At 43.9% G+C, this 19,308-nt stretch overlaps 1 protein-coding gene across 1 annotated transcript in view; it reads right to left on the bottom strand.

The window, feature by feature from the left end:
* Window positions 1–1,036: 1,036 nt before the first annotated feature.
* LOC138965974 (uncharacterized) overlaps window positions 1,037–19,308 on the bottom strand; it is a 75,200-nt gene continuing 56,928 nt past the window's right edge. The window contains exons 13-25 of the mRNA XM_070338059.1: window positions 19,023–19,059; window positions 17,717–17,814; window positions 16,728–16,853; window positions 15,641–15,786; window positions 14,506–14,641; window positions 12,500–12,646; window positions 10,250–10,295; window positions 9,834–9,898; window positions 7,957–8,085; window positions 7,168–7,386; window positions 6,017–6,177; window positions 4,220–4,355; window positions 1,037–1,468 (exon numbers count right to left, since the gene is read on the bottom strand). Of these exons, the coding sequence (XP_070194160.1) occupies window positions 1,397–1,468; window positions 4,220–4,355; window positions 6,017–6,177; window positions 7,168–7,386; window positions 7,957–8,085; window positions 9,834–9,898; window positions 10,250–10,295; window positions 12,500–12,646; window positions 14,506–14,641; window positions 15,641–15,786; window positions 16,728–16,853; window positions 17,717–17,814; window positions 19,023–19,059 (1,518 nt within the window). The 3' untranslated portion in view covers window positions 1,037–1,396. The remainder of the gene's footprint in view (window positions 1,469–4,219; window positions 4,356–6,016; window positions 6,178–7,167; window positions 7,387–7,956; window positions 8,086–9,833; window positions 9,899–10,249; window positions 10,296–12,499; window positions 12,647–14,505; window positions 14,642–15,640; window positions 15,787–16,727; window positions 16,854–17,716; window positions 17,815–19,022; window positions 19,060–19,308) is intronic.

Below are 19,308 nucleotides of genomic sequence, written 5' to 3'. Positions count from 1 at the left end.
TTGAAGTAAGAATACTCAAAACAATGTATATCACCGTTCTAAAGCTGCAAATACTTATTTCACTCTCTGCTGATCCTGTGAAGAAAAAAAGATCACTTTAGAACAGGTTTTAAGTATGAACTGTGTCGATATTAGAGCTGATATGGTCATGCAATCACACAGTGTAATACGAGACGAACTTATAGAACGAAGATACAGATTTTGTGACAGTTTGCATCCCAACCACAGTAAGTACAAGTAGACAATTAAAAAAACAATTGCAAGAAATTCACTGAGATGAATAACAACTAAAAAATGTCAATTAATAATTTTTTGTCCGGATCAATTCTAACATGAATGCATTCTTCAGATAGAAATGGGCTAAGTGTTCAGATATACTTAGCACATCGTGTATGCGACTGTGGCTGTGCAATTACACTTTATTGATAATAATATTCTTGTCTTGCTTTGTTTTCAAACGGTGGTATTAAAAGAGTTGCATTAAAGTGTTCTGTTGGTCCCTTATTGAAATATCAACAAATGTGACAAAAAAACTAAGAACAATATCAGTTTTACCGCAATGGAAACACAATAATGAATCTGCTCCGAGTAATGCTTTCGTAAATAGTACGGATGATGTGAATATTTACACGTTTTAAAATAATTTGTGGACAACACAAACATCTGTACACGTTTCACGAATCATCCTATTTTTGCAATCTCTCTCTCTCTCTCTCTCTCTCTCTCTCTCTCTATCTCTCTCTCTCTCTCTTCCTCTCCCCCCCCTCTCTCTCTCTCTCACTCTCTCTTATTTCCCTGCCTCCCTATCTCTCTTGCGCGGGGTCTCTCTCTCACTGTCGTTCTGCAATTTGTCATTAAAATCAGGTTTTATCACAATTTTCTTGTTTTTAAATATCAGTCGCTTTCTCTGATGTGATGCAACACATTCAGAATACAATCATACCTGACATGATTGACAATTAGTGCACCACACTTACCACAAGACAAGAGTGTATATGCTTGTCAACATACTTTTCAATGAGAGTGAAGACAGATGATGACAAAATAATTGTTTATTAACGGTATCTCGGAAATCGCCCATTTCGTCCGATGAACAAACAGTCCAGCTGTTATTTTGTCTTCGAGATTTCAAAGCAGTTCTTCCAACCAACCAAAGTAGTTGTAATTTCATAATATGAGAAGCCTTGAACTGGCAATCCTCTAATTCATCTTGCTTCATTTCAAACAGAACAAGAGACATCAAACAGCCAGTTCAAAAAGTCTTTGATTTGATTGGTTGCCTTAATTAAGCGACCATGAAAACATTTACATAATCAACGTGCATTGCATGCATGGCTGCAGCAACAACTGTCTGAAGTCTTGATGAAACGTAGGCGGCGAATCAGGCTAGGCACGCTTAGAAATGGAAATCAACCTTCTGGAAGTTTGCAAATTTTGCTGCAAATTCGTGACAGAACAGGAACTCCTCCTGGAAAGGAAAGAAAGAATGTATATATAACTGAACGCAGACTGAACGGAACTGGTCAAATTGAAGTGTTCTAAGGACAGATCATAAACTACAATAAGGCTCAAATGTGTAACCCTGGCATCTACATACGTACAGAGGTCACACACACACACACACATATACGCACGCATGCTGGCACGCATGCACGCAGCACACACACACACACACACACACACACACACACACACACACACACACACACACACACATTTACACACACACACACCGTGACACACACACACACACACACTGTCACACACACAAACACACACCTCCTCTCTCTCTCTCTCTTCCTCATTAGCCCTCAGCCAAGAAAATATTAGTCTTATGATAACACTCACAAGAGTACAATACCCTCCGTATTGTCTACGATTTCTGGCATAACACGTCTCACACTACACACAATGATGTAAACTTGGATTCAAATTCCTTCTTCTCGTTTCTCCCCTCCCCTCTCCCCGCTACCTGCCTGCCCATCCCTAGAGAATTACACAGCTACAGCATCATTTGGTATTGGGTATAAGCTTATTGTCCTTGGGGAATTCCCTCAGAGAAATTCGGGCCAATCTCTGGGGATAGGGAGTGGCGACAGGACCGCGCTACTATACCCACTGACCAAATGCGGGAGTCACACATACACGACACACGACCAGCGCACTGAAAAAAAATCGCAATTTTGGCCAGTGCGTTGTCGTTCGCGGGGTATGCGTCAATATTCCTTACTCGTTCGACGAGCGCTCTGGACAAACGCTATGCATTCGTTGTCATACGTTGTGTGCGTTGGGATTTTTGAGCATGCACACAAAAATGTGCGCGGAGCTCGACGCATGAATGTGCACGCCAGAAGGACGCCAGACACTGACGCGCAGAGCCCGCTAGACCAACGCCAGACACACGCAGAGCCCGCTAGACCAACGCCAGACACACGCGGAGCCCGCTAGACCAACGCCAGACACACGCGGAGCCCGCTAGACCAACGCCAGACACGCGCAGAGCCCGCTAGACCAACGCCAGACACGCGCAGAGCCCGCTAGACCAACGCCAGACACGCGCAGAGCCCGCTAGACCAACGCCAGACACACGCGGAGCCCGCTAGACCAACGCCAGACACACGCAGAGCCCGCTAGACCAACGCCAGACACACGCGGAGCCCGCTAGACCAACGCCAGACACACGCAGAGCGCGCTAGACCAACGCCAGACACACGCGGAGCCCGCTAGACCAACGCCAGACACACGCGGAGCCCGCTAGACCAACGCCAGACACGCGCAGAGCGCGCTAGACCAACGCCAGACACACGCGGAGCACACGCTGTGCATTCGTTGTCAACTCGCTAGCTTCTACAGTGGAACCCCCCACCCCCCCCCCCCCCCCCTTTTACAATCTAAACAAATCTGAGAAATTCGGGTCTTGAAAAGGAGAGAATCTTAACATTGGAGTTAATCTACAGAGGATTCAAATGGGAGTTAATCTACAGAAGATTCAAATGGGAGTTAATCTACAGAAGATTTAAACAGAAAATCTTAAAACCAAAGGTGTTAAAAGGGAGGAAGTCTTTAATTGAGGGGTCTTTACACGGGGGTTGCACTGTACCAAGGGTCTTTACACGGGGGTCGCACTGTACCAAGGGTCTTTACACGGGGGTTGCACTGTACCAAGGGTCTTTACACGGGGGTTGCACTGTACCAAGGGTCTTTACACGGGGGTTGCACTGTACCAGGGGTCTTTACACGGGGGTCGCACTGTACCAAGAGTCTTTACACGGGGGTTGCACTGTACCAAGGGTCTTTACACGGGGGTCGCACTGTACCAAGGGTCTTTACACGGGGGTTGCACTGTACCAAGGGTCTTTACACGGGGGTCGCACTGTACCAAACAGCGACACAAGTTGGGCGCACAACGACGCACCAATCTTATTTTCTATTTTTGATTAATTTTCAATGCGCGGGCCACGCGTCGTGTATGTGTGACTCCTGCATACACAGAGTTACAGCAACATACACGATCAACACAAGAACTCACCGCATTATCTACGACCTCGGTCATGAGGCACCTAACCCGACACACGTTGACATCCATACATAGCCCCCCAGACCCCTACCTAGCCAGCCCCCTGTACCAGATACGGACACAGCAGGGGCGGACCAAGTTCGTTTGAGGGGGGGGGGGGGGGGTTCCAACTGAAGGCAGGGGTCCAGGGGCCGCCCAGGCCCCTGTGGGGTGCAGGGGCAACGCCCCGCTGGGGGGTCTGGGGGGCAAAGCCTCCCTTAAGCCGAGAAAATTTTGCATTTGTGAGGTCATTTTTTGGTCTTTCCTTGCAATTGGGAATCAAAATTACACATTTTCAACAGTAACAAAATACTTCATATATTCATTTACCATAGTGGTTCAGTGGAATAATCCCAAAGACATATATGCCTAGTAAATAAGTCTGACAGGACTCTTTACTTTGAATATTACTATGATGATGGACTTATAACGGGGAGGGCAGGCCGTTGTCGACTTGATGTTGTTCATAATTTGAAATAGTTTTAGAAGACCAAATAAACTGAGGGAGTTGGGGGAAGAGCTTAAAAAGTCCACTTTTGTTTTCTCTGAGAGGTACATTGGATGGCCAGGGGGGGGGGGGGGTCCGGAACCCAGGAACCCCCCCCCCCCCCCCCCCAGATCCGGCCCTGCACAGCAACATACACGATTAACAAGAGAACTCACGGCATTATCTACGATCTCTGGCATGAGGCGTCTGACCCGACACACGTTGCTGTAGACCTCCACCTCGTCGTCCAGCTGAATGCCGTGCACGATGTTCGTCAGCACGCAGAACAGGCCGGCTGACTCCTGCATCTCGCTGTAACCATAGAAACGATAACAATCCGTTACAGCTAAACTAGGTACCTTGTATATAATATGTACGTATCAAGTGCTAATTAAGATGTCACGATGTCACGATGTTTGTCAGCACGCCGAACAGGCGTGCTGACTCCTGCATCTCCCTGTGTATTCATACATACAGATGATAACGCAGAGTTACAACAAAGTGATCTGTGTCGCGCCGTACTGTATGGCAGTTCGCTTTCCCCAGTGAAAAAGCAGCCCGAATGTCCATGAGGGTAACCTCACAGGACTTTATAAAATCTTATTCTTATCTTATCCACAACGTCGGCCTCCTAATCGGAAGGTCGAGGGTTCGAATCCCGGCCGCGGCCGCCTGGTGGGTTAAGTGTGGAGATTTTTCCGATCTCCCAGGTCAACTTATGTGCAGACCTGCTAGTGGCTTATCCCCCTTCGTGTGTACACGCAAGCACAAGACCAAGTGCGCACGTAAAAGATCCTGTAATCCATGTCAGAGTTCGGTGGGTTATAGAAACACGAAAATACCCAGCATGCTTCCTCCGAAAGCGGCGTATGGCTGCCTAAATGGCGGGGTAAAAACGGTCATACACGTAAAATTCCACTCGTGCAAAAACACGAGTGTACGTGGGAGTTTCAGCCCACGAACGCAGAAGAAGAAGAAGAAGATCTTATCCACAGAATGAGGGTACCCTCACAGGACTTTATAAAATCTTATTCTTATCTTATCCACAGAAATGATACCGCATCGTTACAGCAAACTGAGATATTTGAACTGTCCTGTACACGATACAACGAGCAAGGTGACAGTGCTGGCATATGCTAAGTCACCGCTAGTCTGTTAGAATGCTGTACATGTATGACATTTTGCTCGGGAGATAGAACACGCCTGCTGAATCATGTACCTCTCTGTGTCCATAGAAATCATATTGTAACTTCTAAAATGACACGCTAACATGATCATCCTTCCTTAAAAGCTGGGCTACAAACCACGGACATGAGTGAACAGAATTAGGGGTGGGTGGGGAGCGGCATCTGTCTCAAAAGTTAGAGGTTAAATGCAAAACTGCAAACAAATTTCAAACAGTACGGATAACTTATTCTACAAGGACGAAGATCGCCTAAAGCAGCGAAGACAATGTCCACCAGATGTAACCGAGTGCACGCAGCACAGGGCCGGACCAAGTTCGTTTGAGGGGGGGGGGGGTGGGGGTTCCAACTGAAGGCAGGGGTCCAAAGTCCACTTTCTTTTTCTCTGAGAGGTACATTGGATGGCCAGGGGGGGTTCCGGAACCCCAGGAACCCCCCCCCCCCCCCCCCCAGATCCGGCCCTGCAGCACAACAATCAACCTTGAGGCAAAGCCAAACAAACGGGGTTGAGATTTTAGAGCTAAGTTAACAGTACTACAAAACCTACTATGGGTATGCACAGGTTCCCATGAGCATACAAGGTGAACACAGCAGCCACATCCAATCACAAACAGCCACTCCACATTTCATGGGTGTGCTGTTTTCTGACGTACCAAAAACGTCGAGCTACTACAAATAGCTCATGTTTTGGCAGGGAGACAACTCCGTCCAAGCAAAGTAAACGTCCGTGACAAGGCAAGGGGGGCTACTGCTTAACCCTGGCACACAAAAGAATGGTGAAGAACGAACCCGATGAGAATGACGACAGGGTGGAAGCCGAGCTGCATCTGTCTGGTGTGGATCCTGTCAGCCATGTTCATGATGACGGTGTTGAGGGTCTCGGGAAACAGCTTGTTCCCCTGCTCCCAGCCATGGAGGTTCATCAGTTCCAGCGTCACTTCGTCATAGTCCTGCAAGCATCAAAGTCACTGATAATAGCATGTTTAAGTCATAAGACGACAACAAGAAGAAACATGGTTTTATGATTATAGTAACAGCATTCAGGGTTTCAGGGAACATAATCAGTGTCACTTCGTCAACGTCCTGCAAGCATCAATGTCAAAAAACAACAACCTTTTCAAGTTAAAAACAACAACATCCACATGTTTTATGATCATAGTAACAGCGCTCAGGATTCCAGGGAACAGATCCAGTGTCCCATCGCAGGGGCGGAGCAGTTAAGCCAGAGGGGGGGGGGGGGGGGGGGGGGGTTACAACCTGGGGTCCAGGGGTAGACTCCTTGTAGGGTACAGGGGCAAGGCTGAAGAGTTTTAGCTATTTTATGAACAATTTATGGCTTATCCTTGATTTTAAACATGATCAACTGGTGTCAGCAGCCACTCATTATTTCGTTTAAAGTTAGTATTAAATCTTCTTTTTTTTGGACAGCCGAGGGGGGGGGGGGGATCTGGAACCCCTGTAACCACCCCCCCCCCCTAATCCGCCTCTGCCTCGTCATAGTCCTACACAAATCGTCAGCCTGTTTTGTTAGTTTTAAAGTTATCATTAGTTATCATTGGAAGCGTTCTTAGTCCTGAAATCCTCGACACTTCGAATTCGTTTTATATTCTTTTTAGGTGTATGCCTTTTTTTTTTAACGTGTGTGAGGGTGTCTGTGTGCACATGTTTGTTGTAATGACTAAGCAAACAGTTTATTTTTACACGAAAACCCGTTACATGCAATCAAAACCGGTAGAACTGAACGAGTAGCGATTTCTTTTCCGTATGTTTAAAACCGGTAAAATACAAGATATTCCGGTTCACACAAAAGTTAATGATTATTAAACGATGAAATGAAGAACACAGCGCTTGATTAACTTAATTTCAGAGATACGTTCATAACAGGCGAAAACACACAACTATTTTCAGCTCACGATAATCGATAATTATATGAAACGTACGTCGACGAAGACACGGTATTCGTTGGCCGTCAGTTCTGGTGAGAGTTCTGTGGTGGACAACGCCTCCATTTTGTACAGGTCTTCGTCTTCATCTTCCTCTTCGTCCTCGTCCTCGTCCTCGTCTGCATCTTTGTCTTTCTCTGCCTCCTCCTTTGCCTTCTTCTTCTCTTCTATTTTCTCCTCCAGTTTCCGACTCCATTCAAGGCAGCGAGTGAAAACCTGATGGACAAGGCAATCGTTAGAGGGTGAATATCTCTACATTGCAAGGAACTTGGACAGGATAAAAAAAACAAAAACGCTTCCCGATTATTTTACATATCAAACCGAACCGACAAACTAATCAAGCAATCAACTAATCAAGCAATCAACTAATCAAGAAACAAAGGTTATCAGTCATCAAAATCAGTTTAACCAGTGTCAGTGAAGACAGACAATATTCATGGCTTTGATTACTCGCAACAAGACCAGGAACTGCAAGACTAGTGTGTGCCCTCGTCGTCATTCACCAACCAACCATCCAACCAACCATCCAACCAACTGGCAAGTCAAGATACAACAATAAAACAAACTCCCTACACTGATCTGACAGTTTTGCGAGTGAAGATAAGACGATATTCATGGCTTCGATGATTCGCAACAAGACCAGACAATGCAAGTATGTGTCCTCGGCCTTATCCACCAACCAAACAACATAAAAACGATAAACATTGTAAACCCCCCCCCCCCGCCACACACACACACACACACACACACACACACACACACACACACACACACACACACACTGACCTGAAAGTCTTGCTGGTGGAGACAGACGACCGTCATGGCGTTGATGTTTCGCAACAGGAGCATGAACTTCTGCACGTCAGTGTCCTCGTCCGCATCTACCAGGCGGAACATGTTGGACGACAGTGTGCTCTGTGGACAGTGAGGTTAAAACAAGGCCATCATGAGCGAACCATTAGCACACGTTATCGGTCCATTAAACATGACCGCTTTTTCAAAGATTTGCAACACGGTCATAACATAATTGCATAACTCACATACAATCGCTTGTTCATTTCAATGCTTGTTATTCTCTCAGGCGCCAGGAGACAGGTTCCGCATAACTATCACTTACTCTAGTGCACGTGTCGTATGCACTTGGAGCGCCTTTGTTTATCAGATCACAGTTAGACAGTTTTGCAGCAGAGAGTTAATTAATTCTATTGCTCCCGAAATTTGCACTTGGCAGGGGTATTGTGGGTCTCTCTTTGAGAAAACATTACATGTGCCGTGGGGGGAGGGGAGGGGGGGGGGGCAACATCCAAAACCCAGAATACCTATCCCCTCCCATCCCCTTAAAGTCAGCCTTGAAACAGCAAACTCCCTATACAACCCCGTAATCAGATCAATTTATTCGGACTTGAACAGATTTGATTCCAATTCTAGAGCAGGAAATTGCACTGCGGCTGCTACCGCTTACTGCCAAAGCTGGTGTTTTTCACCTGAGAGTTTCGACAGGGAAGAGAATCGATCCTCAATGATAGAGATTGGCACGGAAAAACTACTCTGACAGCGCCTGGCAATAAGAAGCAAAATGGCTCGTGTGCTGCAGACCAGAAAAGCAGTTATGCCCGTCAGAAAAAAATATGTGATTACTATTGAAACCTCGGGGAGTTTGAATGGGAGACTCGAACACTATAGGCCTGTACATATAAAGGTTATCGTCCGTTTTGATTGATCAGATATGGAGATATGTTGTGAACTGTCAGTGGTCTATTCATAACCACCGACCTGTGAAATTAGTATATTACAATGTTACTAGAAACAGGTTGAAGAGCCTATATCACTGGCACTTTCTGCGGTGTGCACTGCTACATGGTGTTTCCATTTCTTTGGAATAAAGTTTTGGCAAAACAACACATGTGTTTTACATAAAAAGGGAATACAATCAACCGTATTCCTCCTGGTTCAGCTTTCTTACGAGTATGGGGTATTGTTTGCACTTGAACTAAACACATACACATGCCATGGCCTCCTAGAACGTGCCCCATAAGCATGAAAACAATCCAATCAACGTCAATGGTGTCACTATCCGACCTCAACATTCGTCACGGACAATTATTAAGTCGAATGCACGCTACCTTCTCGGCAACGAGTGTGCAGTTGACTTGTGTTTTTGTTTTAATGAGACGGTTTGAAAACATACCAATATGGTGCTATTGTTGATTGGTGTAGGGCCGGCAAAAGTAATGTTGCACCTCTAACTTAATTGCTTCAGTTACAAGGCCATTCGCCGGGTTGACTAAATTGTGCTCATCAAGAAACGTTTTAAAAGTATTTTACAGGGCCGGATAAGAACATCCCCCTTACCAAGTCTTGCAAAGTTACTTTGCTGGCGCGTAATGATTTTATTCCAGCCCAAAAAGTCAATTTATCAGCGATTTAAAAAAAATCAGGGGAATTATTCCATTAGACATTTGCAATAAATAAATAAAAGGTAATCATCATCACAATACCAAAAGACTTACACAGACTTACACAGATTTACAAAAGTAAAATTATATAACCTTTCCTGCAATTTGAAATTGTTTGTTTGCGGCGAAAAATTCCGTGCACAATTATTTACAATAACAAGTAATGGTTAAGAAAATTGCATTTACAAAAGGCAGAAAGCTACTTACTGGTACGAATTGCATAGTCATGCCATCACAGTTCATACTCCGCAGATCGCTGACATTTTCGATTCCTGAAAAATACAAGATCATGCTACAATCACTTGACTTTCTCGCCCAATTTCGTTTCAAGTCTGAATTACTTTTACTATCATTTTACCATACGCACAGAAATTCTTATTCAATGACATATTTCATATGTGAACTCTCTTTTCTTCTTTAAATGTAAGTGTCAGCAAGTATGGTGTGATAATCTCATGCGCGTATGCTTGTGCATATCTGCAGTTCGTGCGTGCGTGCGTGCGTATGCGTATGAAACTATTTACATTATTGCGAAGTTCATTTCTGTTTATGTATGTGTGCAGTCTTTCACTATTCAGTGTGTTTGTCAGTGTGTACATTGTATGTGCGACTGTCAAACTCACCAGAATCTCGTCGGAAAGCCATAGCAGACTTCAGGTAAGACAACTCCTGCAATCAGACGTGATCAATCATTTAGTTTAAATTTACTGCAACATAATGTATAATTACATTTGTATTGTTAATAAATGAATAAAAACCAAGCGTGTCTTGAACCATCCATCTCATCTTTCTAACGAGTTTGCAATCCTCCACCTTCCCCTCAATCACTCACGTCGGTTTTATCCCCTCATCTTAAAACTGAATAAAGCAACAACGTCAGCGTACACACACTTGCGCGCGCGCACACAAACACACACACACACACACACACACACACACACACACACACACACACACACACACACACATATTCACACAAACCCCGCGTCCCCCCCCTCCAACCCACACTCCGTCCTCCCCCCCCCTCACCCCCCATCACCCCCACCCCCCCCCCCCCACCCCCACCCCACCCCCACCCCATTTATTTCTCTCACTACACAGCTCTTCTCCATCACCCTCTTACTTTAAGAAATGCCCATCTTTTCGCCATTTGGTCCACCACTATGGTACTAAGCCTGTACACATATCAGTATCGCGGGATCACACGACACCATTCCTGGACCAAATCCCTCTCATTTGTCCATTTTGGCTTCGGACAAATGACCAGCGTGACGACTAAGTAAGTAGCCTATGTGACAGACTTGACGCGAAAGTAGCGATTGAATGTTTTTGAATGTTCCCCGTAGTGCTTCTTGTTGTGTCCCGCAATGGATTGGATTGGATAGGATTGGATTGGATAAGATTTACAGTCCAGTGAGGTTATACCCTCATGGAAATTCGGGCTGCTTTCTCCCCGGGGAAAGCGAGCTGCCATACATACGGCGCTACCCATATTTTTATTTTTTTTTCCTGCATGCGTGTATTCATGTTTCCTGAGACTTTATGCCGTGTGAGATGGAATTTCACGAACTGGTTCTATATCTGATGGTAACTGATTTTCTTTCTTCTTTTTCTTAAGGCTTGTTATTGGTCAATGCGTATTAATTTTAAAGAATGTTCAACACTGAAGGAATTTCCGAATGCGGGTGCGTACCAAGCACTGTCACATTACTGTTGTTTTGGGTTCAAGAGAGACAGGCAGACACTAACAGATATACAGAGATACATAAAGAGGTGTACAAAGAAACGCAGACAGAAACAGAGAGACAGAGACAGGCAGACACTAACAGATATACAGAGATACATAAAGAGGTGTACAAAGAAACGCAGACAGAAACAGAGAGACAGAGACAGGCAGACACACACACATACAGAGATACATCAAGAGGTGCACAAAGAAACGCACACAGAAACAGAGAGACAGAGACAGACAGACACACAGACATACAGAGATACATCAAGAGGTGCACAAAGAAACGCAGACAGAAACAGAGAGACAGAGTCAGGCAGACACACACACATACAGAGATACATCAAGAGGTGCACAAAGAAACGCACACAGAAACAGAGAGACAGAGACAGACAGTCACACAGACATACAGAGATACATCAAGAGGTGCACAAAGAAACGCAGACAGAAACAGAGAGACAGAGTCAGGCAGACACTAACAGATATACAGAGATACATAAAGAGGTGTACAAAGAAACGCAGACAGAAACAGAGAGACAGAGACAGGCAGAGGAGTCCTGAGTCAAAGAGAGAGAAAGAAGGATAAGGGAGGGAACGGTGGAGGGAGAAAGAAAGAAAGAAAGAAAGAAAGAAAGAAAGAAAGAAAGAAAGAGTATAGATAGAGAGATGAACAGAGTCAGTCAGACAGACAGACAGACAGACAGACAGACAGGCGAGATGTGCGACAACCCAGCGCACGCCGTTGCCGTGGTCAATTCAGCTTACGGCAGCAACACAAGCATTCTGTCACCCTATCACACACAAACTTCTCGCAAGAAAAAAAAAAGAAAAAAAACACAATTGACTGTCTAACGGGGTAAAGAATTGCATTGCTCATTGCAATGTGTGATCAGTGCCAAACTAACCAGGCAGTTTGTGAGGCTAGCCGGTCGTCCACCCCTCACCGTCATACATCAGTCTTGGTGCCAATTTGTCCAGACCCTACTGTCTCTTGCTGTTTAATCGGACGCGTTCCTGGAGAAACCAGAGTCTTTGATGCTGCGCGCAATCTCCCCCCACCCCTCCCCCTCCCCCACCATCACCACACGCACGGATACACCCACATACGCCCCACACACACACACATCCTCCGTCTCGACCATACCTGGTACTGTTCACTGATTTGCCTGTAGCCTATGCGTAGCTGGTCGCCCTCGCGCTCAAAGCCCTCGTAGAACTGCGTGGCAAGGATACGGGTGTCTCCCAGAATGATGCCGTCTATCAGAGCTGCGTGCACGAAGGCATACTGCTCCTGCAAAACAAACATGAGAAAATTGTGCATTGACTGCAGCGAAGTTGAAAGAATACAAAAACAAGAATTGTAGGTTAATGGAACGTTTATTGTTGACAAAACAAAACGTTACCTTTACTAGTAGTACTAGTACGTCGACCCACTGGTCTTTTAAGTAAACAAACAAACACTTATGATAGAAATAATGAAATTATCTTTGGCAACAAAAAAAAAATAGTATGTTTACGGTAACCCGACCGACTCTATTTTTTTCGCGTGACCCTAGACTTTTTTTGGCATATGGGGAAAAAAAAAAATCGCAAAATAACGTAAAAATATGGTTTTTTGGAAAAAAAAAAAATCCCGACCTTCCGACCCTATTTTTTGGGCCTATGTTACCGTAAACAGACCTTTTTTTTGGCCTTAGAAGCGTGGATGTAACTCGCTTGCAAGATGCCAGCGGGGTAATGATCAAGGACGAAACAAAATCACATTACCAGTAATTACATCCATGCTTCTAAGATAAGTTCATCATTTGTATCGTAAGTGTTTGGGCTCAGCGGATGGTGAACTGAATGCAAGAAACCTTGGGAGAAATGAAAACAAATTAAAGAGGATACAATCAACCAAGACCAGTCAAGAAAGGTTCGCCCAAATGATATAGCACCTTAAAAACACAGCGATTGACACCAAAGTAGACTTTGCTAATACATTGTATATTCTTTCTAGATATATACATATATTGCTATTCTGATGGACACGTGGGGGATTTCGGGGGCTGTGATTGGATGGTCTCTTCCGATCCAAAAGCATATTGGCAATAACAAAGACGCATGGTTCCGGTTTACCCATCTGTACCACACGATGTTTCACTGATCGACAACAGCATACACTGACAACTTGAAATTCTTCTCGGGAATGTTTTTCAGCTTTACAAATGTCGATAGCATACCCTTTTCTGCTAACTTCCCGATGAAACAGGACTAAACCAATTATTTTCTGTACAGTCCCTAAACACCACAATTTGCCCAAAGTCGAAAGATGTAATACAAACAGGGAAGTAAAACGGAACAGCCGTTTTTGTGTGCCAGTTGCCGACTGACACAAACTTTCGCATTCGGCTTTTCTTATCTCGTAACTCAACACTAAATACCCCACTTCCCCTCTGAAGTATTGATGTACAACCCATGGCACTAACATTCATGTAGTCGTTTATAACTGAGGTTGACAAATTCGCTTCATAACGAGACAAGCATAAATGCCATTCACCCAAAGTGAAAACTTCGCTGCCGTCTGCTCGCGTTGTACGGATTAGCTGTTCTCTTCTCCTCCCCATTGTTGCATCCTAGTTCTTCAGTTGTTTCTAGTTTTCCGTTGATGTTGTGTTTTGGTCTTCTTCATAAGTAGTCTTGTTCAAAATTAAACAAAACTCAAACTTCTTTTTGCTGTATACGAATGAACTCATAAAAAGCTGTTTAACAGCTGTATTGTCAAATCGAGTTTTTTCCAAAGTCAGTGTGGCGCCTGCGCAAAACTAATGCGCATAAGAAACGGCGTCTGCTATCAGAAAACCTGAGATCAACGCATCGACACAAAAATGTCATTTTGTAAGTTTGGAACAACAAATCAAGGTCAGAACAGCTATATAATCGCTATTGTATTTTCAGCGTAGCAATAGGGTCCGATATTTAGACTCAAACAAGTATAATGCGACTCGTCTTCGACTCGTCGGCATTCTACTTGTCTCGTCTAAATATCGGACCCTATTGCTACGCTGAAAACACAATAGCTGTTAATAACTTTTTTTTTTTTTTTTTTTTTTGGGGGGGGGGGGGGGTGTCAATCAGTGTTGGGTGTCTTTAAAGGAGAAATGTCCCCACCTTGGTCAACACCATGTTCTTCCTCTGATGACGTAAAAGTTCGATGTAGTTTTTGACGTCAACTTTGCCCGTATCCTCTGCCTGCAGAAGCAAGGAGTCCACGGCGATGAAGGTTCCCGTGCGACCTACGCCGTTGCTGCAAGCAAACCGGCAACATGACAGACAGAGTCTTCAATGTTAAAAGACAATGTATCGATTGTACATTGGAGTTCCCTTCTTTAAAGCCATGTGACGTCGGATTCCAACAAAAACTCAAAAGAGTGCATGATTGTGTGCGTTCAATCGTACTCAAATGAAAGGAATTCGTACTAAAAATCTATCGTTCAATCGTACTCAAATGAAAGGAATTCGTACTAAAAATCTATCGTTCAATCGTACTCAAATGAAAGGAATTCGTACTAAAAATCTATCGTTCAATCGTACTCAAATGAAAGGAATTCGTACTAAAAATCTATCGTTCAATCGTACTCAAATGAAAGGAATTCGTACTAAAAATCTATCGTTCAATCGTACTCAAATGAAAGGAATTCGTACTAATAATCTATCGTTCAATCGTACTCAAATGAAAGGAATTCGTACTAATAATCTATCGTTCAATCGTACTCAAATGAAAGGAATTCGTACTAAAAATCTATCGTTCAATCGTACTCAAATGAAAGGAATTCGTACTAAAAATCTATCGTTCAATCGTACTCAAATGAAAGAAATTCGTACTAAAAATCTATCGTTCAATCGTACTCAAATGAAAGGAATTCGTACTAAAAATCTATCGTTCAATCGTACTCAAATGAAAGGAATTCGTACTAAAAATCTATCGTTCAATCGTACTCAAATGAAAGGAATTCGTACTAATAATCTATCGTTCAATCGTACTCAAATGAAAGGAATTCGTACTAATAATCTATCGTTCAATCGTACTCAAATGAAAGGAATTCATACTAATAATCTATCGTTCAATCGTACTCAAATGAAAGGAATTCGTACTAAAAAATCTATCGATAAACAAATGTTATTTGCATTTTTTTATCTCTCCAAAATATGACATGTAGGCTAACACAGATCTCGACAGTCACAGTGACTGTTCACCTCGACGCCTTTGTTGTTTGTGTTGTTGTTGTTGTTGTAATCAACTTACCTACAGTGCACCAGAAGAGGTCCCCTGAGATCTGTGACTGTGGCCTTGACCCTCCAGATGAACTCCAGAAGGTCATGGACGAGTGGAATGGCGTTCTCTACCCACTCAGTGTACTGGTAGTGGATCACTTCTCGTGTTTCACACGTCTGCAACATAAACAGTGCACGGGTGCGAGAACTTTGCTAAGATTTGTTTTCTTCTGTAAAGGTTACCCGCTTCACCCCTCAAAAAAAAAAAAAAAAAAAAGTACACAGTTTTTGAAAGCGTCGGGCAGTCACTGGCGTGACCTTTTTATCAAACAGTTACTCTGTTAAAAGATCTTTTATCAAACAGTTACTCTGTTAAAAGACCTTTTATCAAACAGTTACTCTGTTAACAGACAACTGGACAAACATCGACAGACATACTCTCTCTGTATACCCTTTTCTCACTCTCTCTCACTCTCTCTTTTTTCCGTCTCCCCCCTCGCTCTCTCTGTCTGTCTCTGACTCTATTTCTCCCTCTGTCTCTGCCTCTGTGTTCGTCTGTCTCTGTCTGTCTGTCTGTATATCTGTATGTCTGTTTGTCTGTCTGACTGTCTATCTCTCTCAATCTCTCTCTCTCGGTCTGTCTGTCTGTCTGTCTCTGTCTGTCTGTCTCTCTCTCATGAACACACATTGACACTATTGTTTCTGGCGCAGAACTTTCCGCAGATGATGATAAACAAATGTTAACGCCCTCAAGGTTAAACCATTACGGGCATGTTTCCGGATGTTTCCCCCACTTTAGATGATTAGAGCAAACTGCGTACGTAATAACTACTTTTATATGACACTGACCACGCATTCACACTACTCTTCTGGCGCTGTACTTTTGGTCCAAACTACGGATCACATCCTGAAGAGATGTCCCCGCCTTCAACAGAAGGAGCGACAAGAAGTGTGGCCGTCCCCCACTCCACTGCAGACCAAGCTCCGTGGCAGTCGACTGGAACTGGAGAAGACTACGACCTTCATCTCCCGAGCCGGACTGAATGCGTAGCGCCAGCGAACGCCAAGAAGAAGCAGAAGAAGCCCACAACAAATGACAAACAGCACTCAGACTGTACCTTCTTCTGTATAAGTTTCATGGAGCGAATGGTGTAAGTGGCTCTGACGGTCTGCGCGGCGTCCTTCACTGTGATGTCACCGTACGTCACACACCCGTTCTCTGACCAGTACCGGTCACACTTGCTCTGTGAACATTGCACAATACCACCACGCATTAGGAGATGATGAAATAACGACGACGACGACGACGACGACAACAATGACGATAAGACAATAATGATGATACCCTCAAACATATTGGCATGAGAATAGACTCAGACAAAACGACAATGACACAGGATGAAGACCATGAGACAACATTGGTAAAGTCAATGGTTGTGTTCTGAATTGGAAAAACAAGCTTGCAGATATCGTGGTGTTCTGATTGCAAAGGGAAAGTTCGGCAACATGGTGGTGTTCAAAAAAGCGAAGAAAAGTCTAACACCATGATGGTGTTCTGAATGAACAAAACGTTCATGGTGATGGTGGTGATCTGAATATAGGAAAAATCTAACACTATGATCATGATGGTATCCTTAATTAAAGAAAAGTCCGACAATATGATGGTGCTGTAAATGATGAACAGTTGATAGTGAAAGTATCAATGCTTTTAATTTGTCATTGTAAATCTGTGTTTGCCTGAATAAAAAACTGTTGAAGAAAAAAACAAAAACAAAAAAACCAGTTGATAGTGGTGTTCTGAACGACGAAAAAGTCCAACACTACCCTGTAAATTGACGTGTTCCACACACTTTGTGTAACCAGTTGTAAAAACTGTGAGATATGATTATAATTATAATTGCAAAATGAGCACACACGGTAAACACTAAATATAGCGTTTACAATGGGTGCTAGCTACTCTTGCAAGTAACAATTATATAGCGTATTAAACAGTGTTCACAACTGGTCATACAAAGTGTGTTCAAAAGTGTTGGTGTTCTGAATGACGAAAAAGTGCAACACTATGGTGGTGTTCTAAATGATCAACAATTCCAAGACCGTGTGTTACCTTGCCGTTCTCCACGAAGCTGGTGAGCATGACGATCCTGCCGATGTTCTCCTGCCACACCATGTGCCAGAAGTCACTGGCCGACTTCTTGCACGGCGCTGCACGTGCACAACATTAAACAACATTAATGTCAGGATGTTAGGACTGGAACAAGGGGGGGGGAGGGGGAGGGGGAGGGGGGAAGATGGGGGTGTCCTGGGTTCCGGAAGCTTCTCGTCCCCTCCGCGGCAACATTATTGTACCTTATTTTCTCAAGGAGAAACCCCCCAAAACCTGTCAAATATGCTATTTCAACAGCATCTGCTAGGGGCCGAGCTTGGTTCCGGAAGCTACCTCCCCCCCCCCCCCCCCCATCTCTTAGACGGCAAAATTATTGTACCTTATTTTCTCAAGGAGAAACCCCCCAAAACCTGTCAAATATGCTATTTCAACAGCATCTGCTGGGGGCCGAGCTTGGTTCCGGAAGCTACCTCCCCCCCCTCCCCCCATCCCCCATCTCTTAGACGGCAAAATTGATGTATCTTATTTTCTCGAGGAGAGACCCAGAATACCCTTTTTAAATGCTAAACTTTAACAGCATCTTGGGGTAAATGCCTGGCCAGACATTATAAATTCCTGCCTTAGTTTGAAAGACCTCCCTCCCATACACTAGGTCAAACCCTAATGTGACTGCACATGAAAAGCGATAAAATCAACTAACAAAATGAGATTGTCATGTTACATAATATGTTTTGTTGTGTAGCATGATGAGGATGCTGAAAAACATACCCCAAAAATGCGATTCGTTCTTACTGCCTTACATACAACTCAAAAACAACTAGAAACGAACAAAAGCGGGCATTTTGCTGTTGACATAATTCCATACATTGACATCGGTGTTTGTGAGAAAATATGTTGCAAAACAATTTTTTTTTGAAAGATTACAAAAAAAAAATGATAAAAGAATCGTTGCCATGTGTTAAGAGTGGAAGGATATGTATATCCCATGTGCAAAGTTGGGTGATACCATGGTAACCGACAAGATCGTATACATATATCTTTCAGTTAGACACATTGACAAATGTGACCCTCCACCACGGAATGAGTCGCATGTCACCTTTGCATGATTTTCATATTTCCAGTGGTGAAAACCGTTTTAGAAAAGAGCGAAAACTGTTTGAGTTATAAGCCTGTGACTAAGGTGACCCACACACTGTTACCAGACACTCCCCGGACTTATATTAAGCCTAGCGCAGAACTGCGCGAGGTGACATGCGACTCATTTCGTGGTGGAGGGTCACAAATCATCGGCAAACATGACATTTACCTTGCGCTGCTATGTAAAGATCCTTTCCCATGTAATCCTGTGCGGAAACAGAAAAACAACAGCAATGAACCACCAGTACAATTACAATGATACAGCCCAAACCCACCAACACAATGTAAAGCTATCATGTCAGGTAACGTTATTTGTTCAGGTTCGTATGCTGTTATGTCCAACCTCCTTTCACTCAAAAAGAAAATAGACTCAGAATGTTCGGATGTTTTGACAGAATGATTGGATTTTTGTTTTACTCATTTTGTGTTCCCATTATATTTTTATAATGGCACAG

Source organism: Littorina saxatilis, linkage group LG5 (genome assembly GCF_037325665.1).
Source record: "Littorina saxatilis isolate snail1 linkage group LG5, US_GU_Lsax_2.0, whole genome shotgun sequence".
NCBI classification, from domain to species: domain Eukaryota; kingdom Metazoa; phylum Mollusca; class Gastropoda; order Littorinimorpha; family Littorinidae; genus Littorina; species Littorina saxatilis.
Note: the sequence above shows the minus strand (reverse complement) of the source record. Positions and strands in the feature narration are given on the sequence as shown.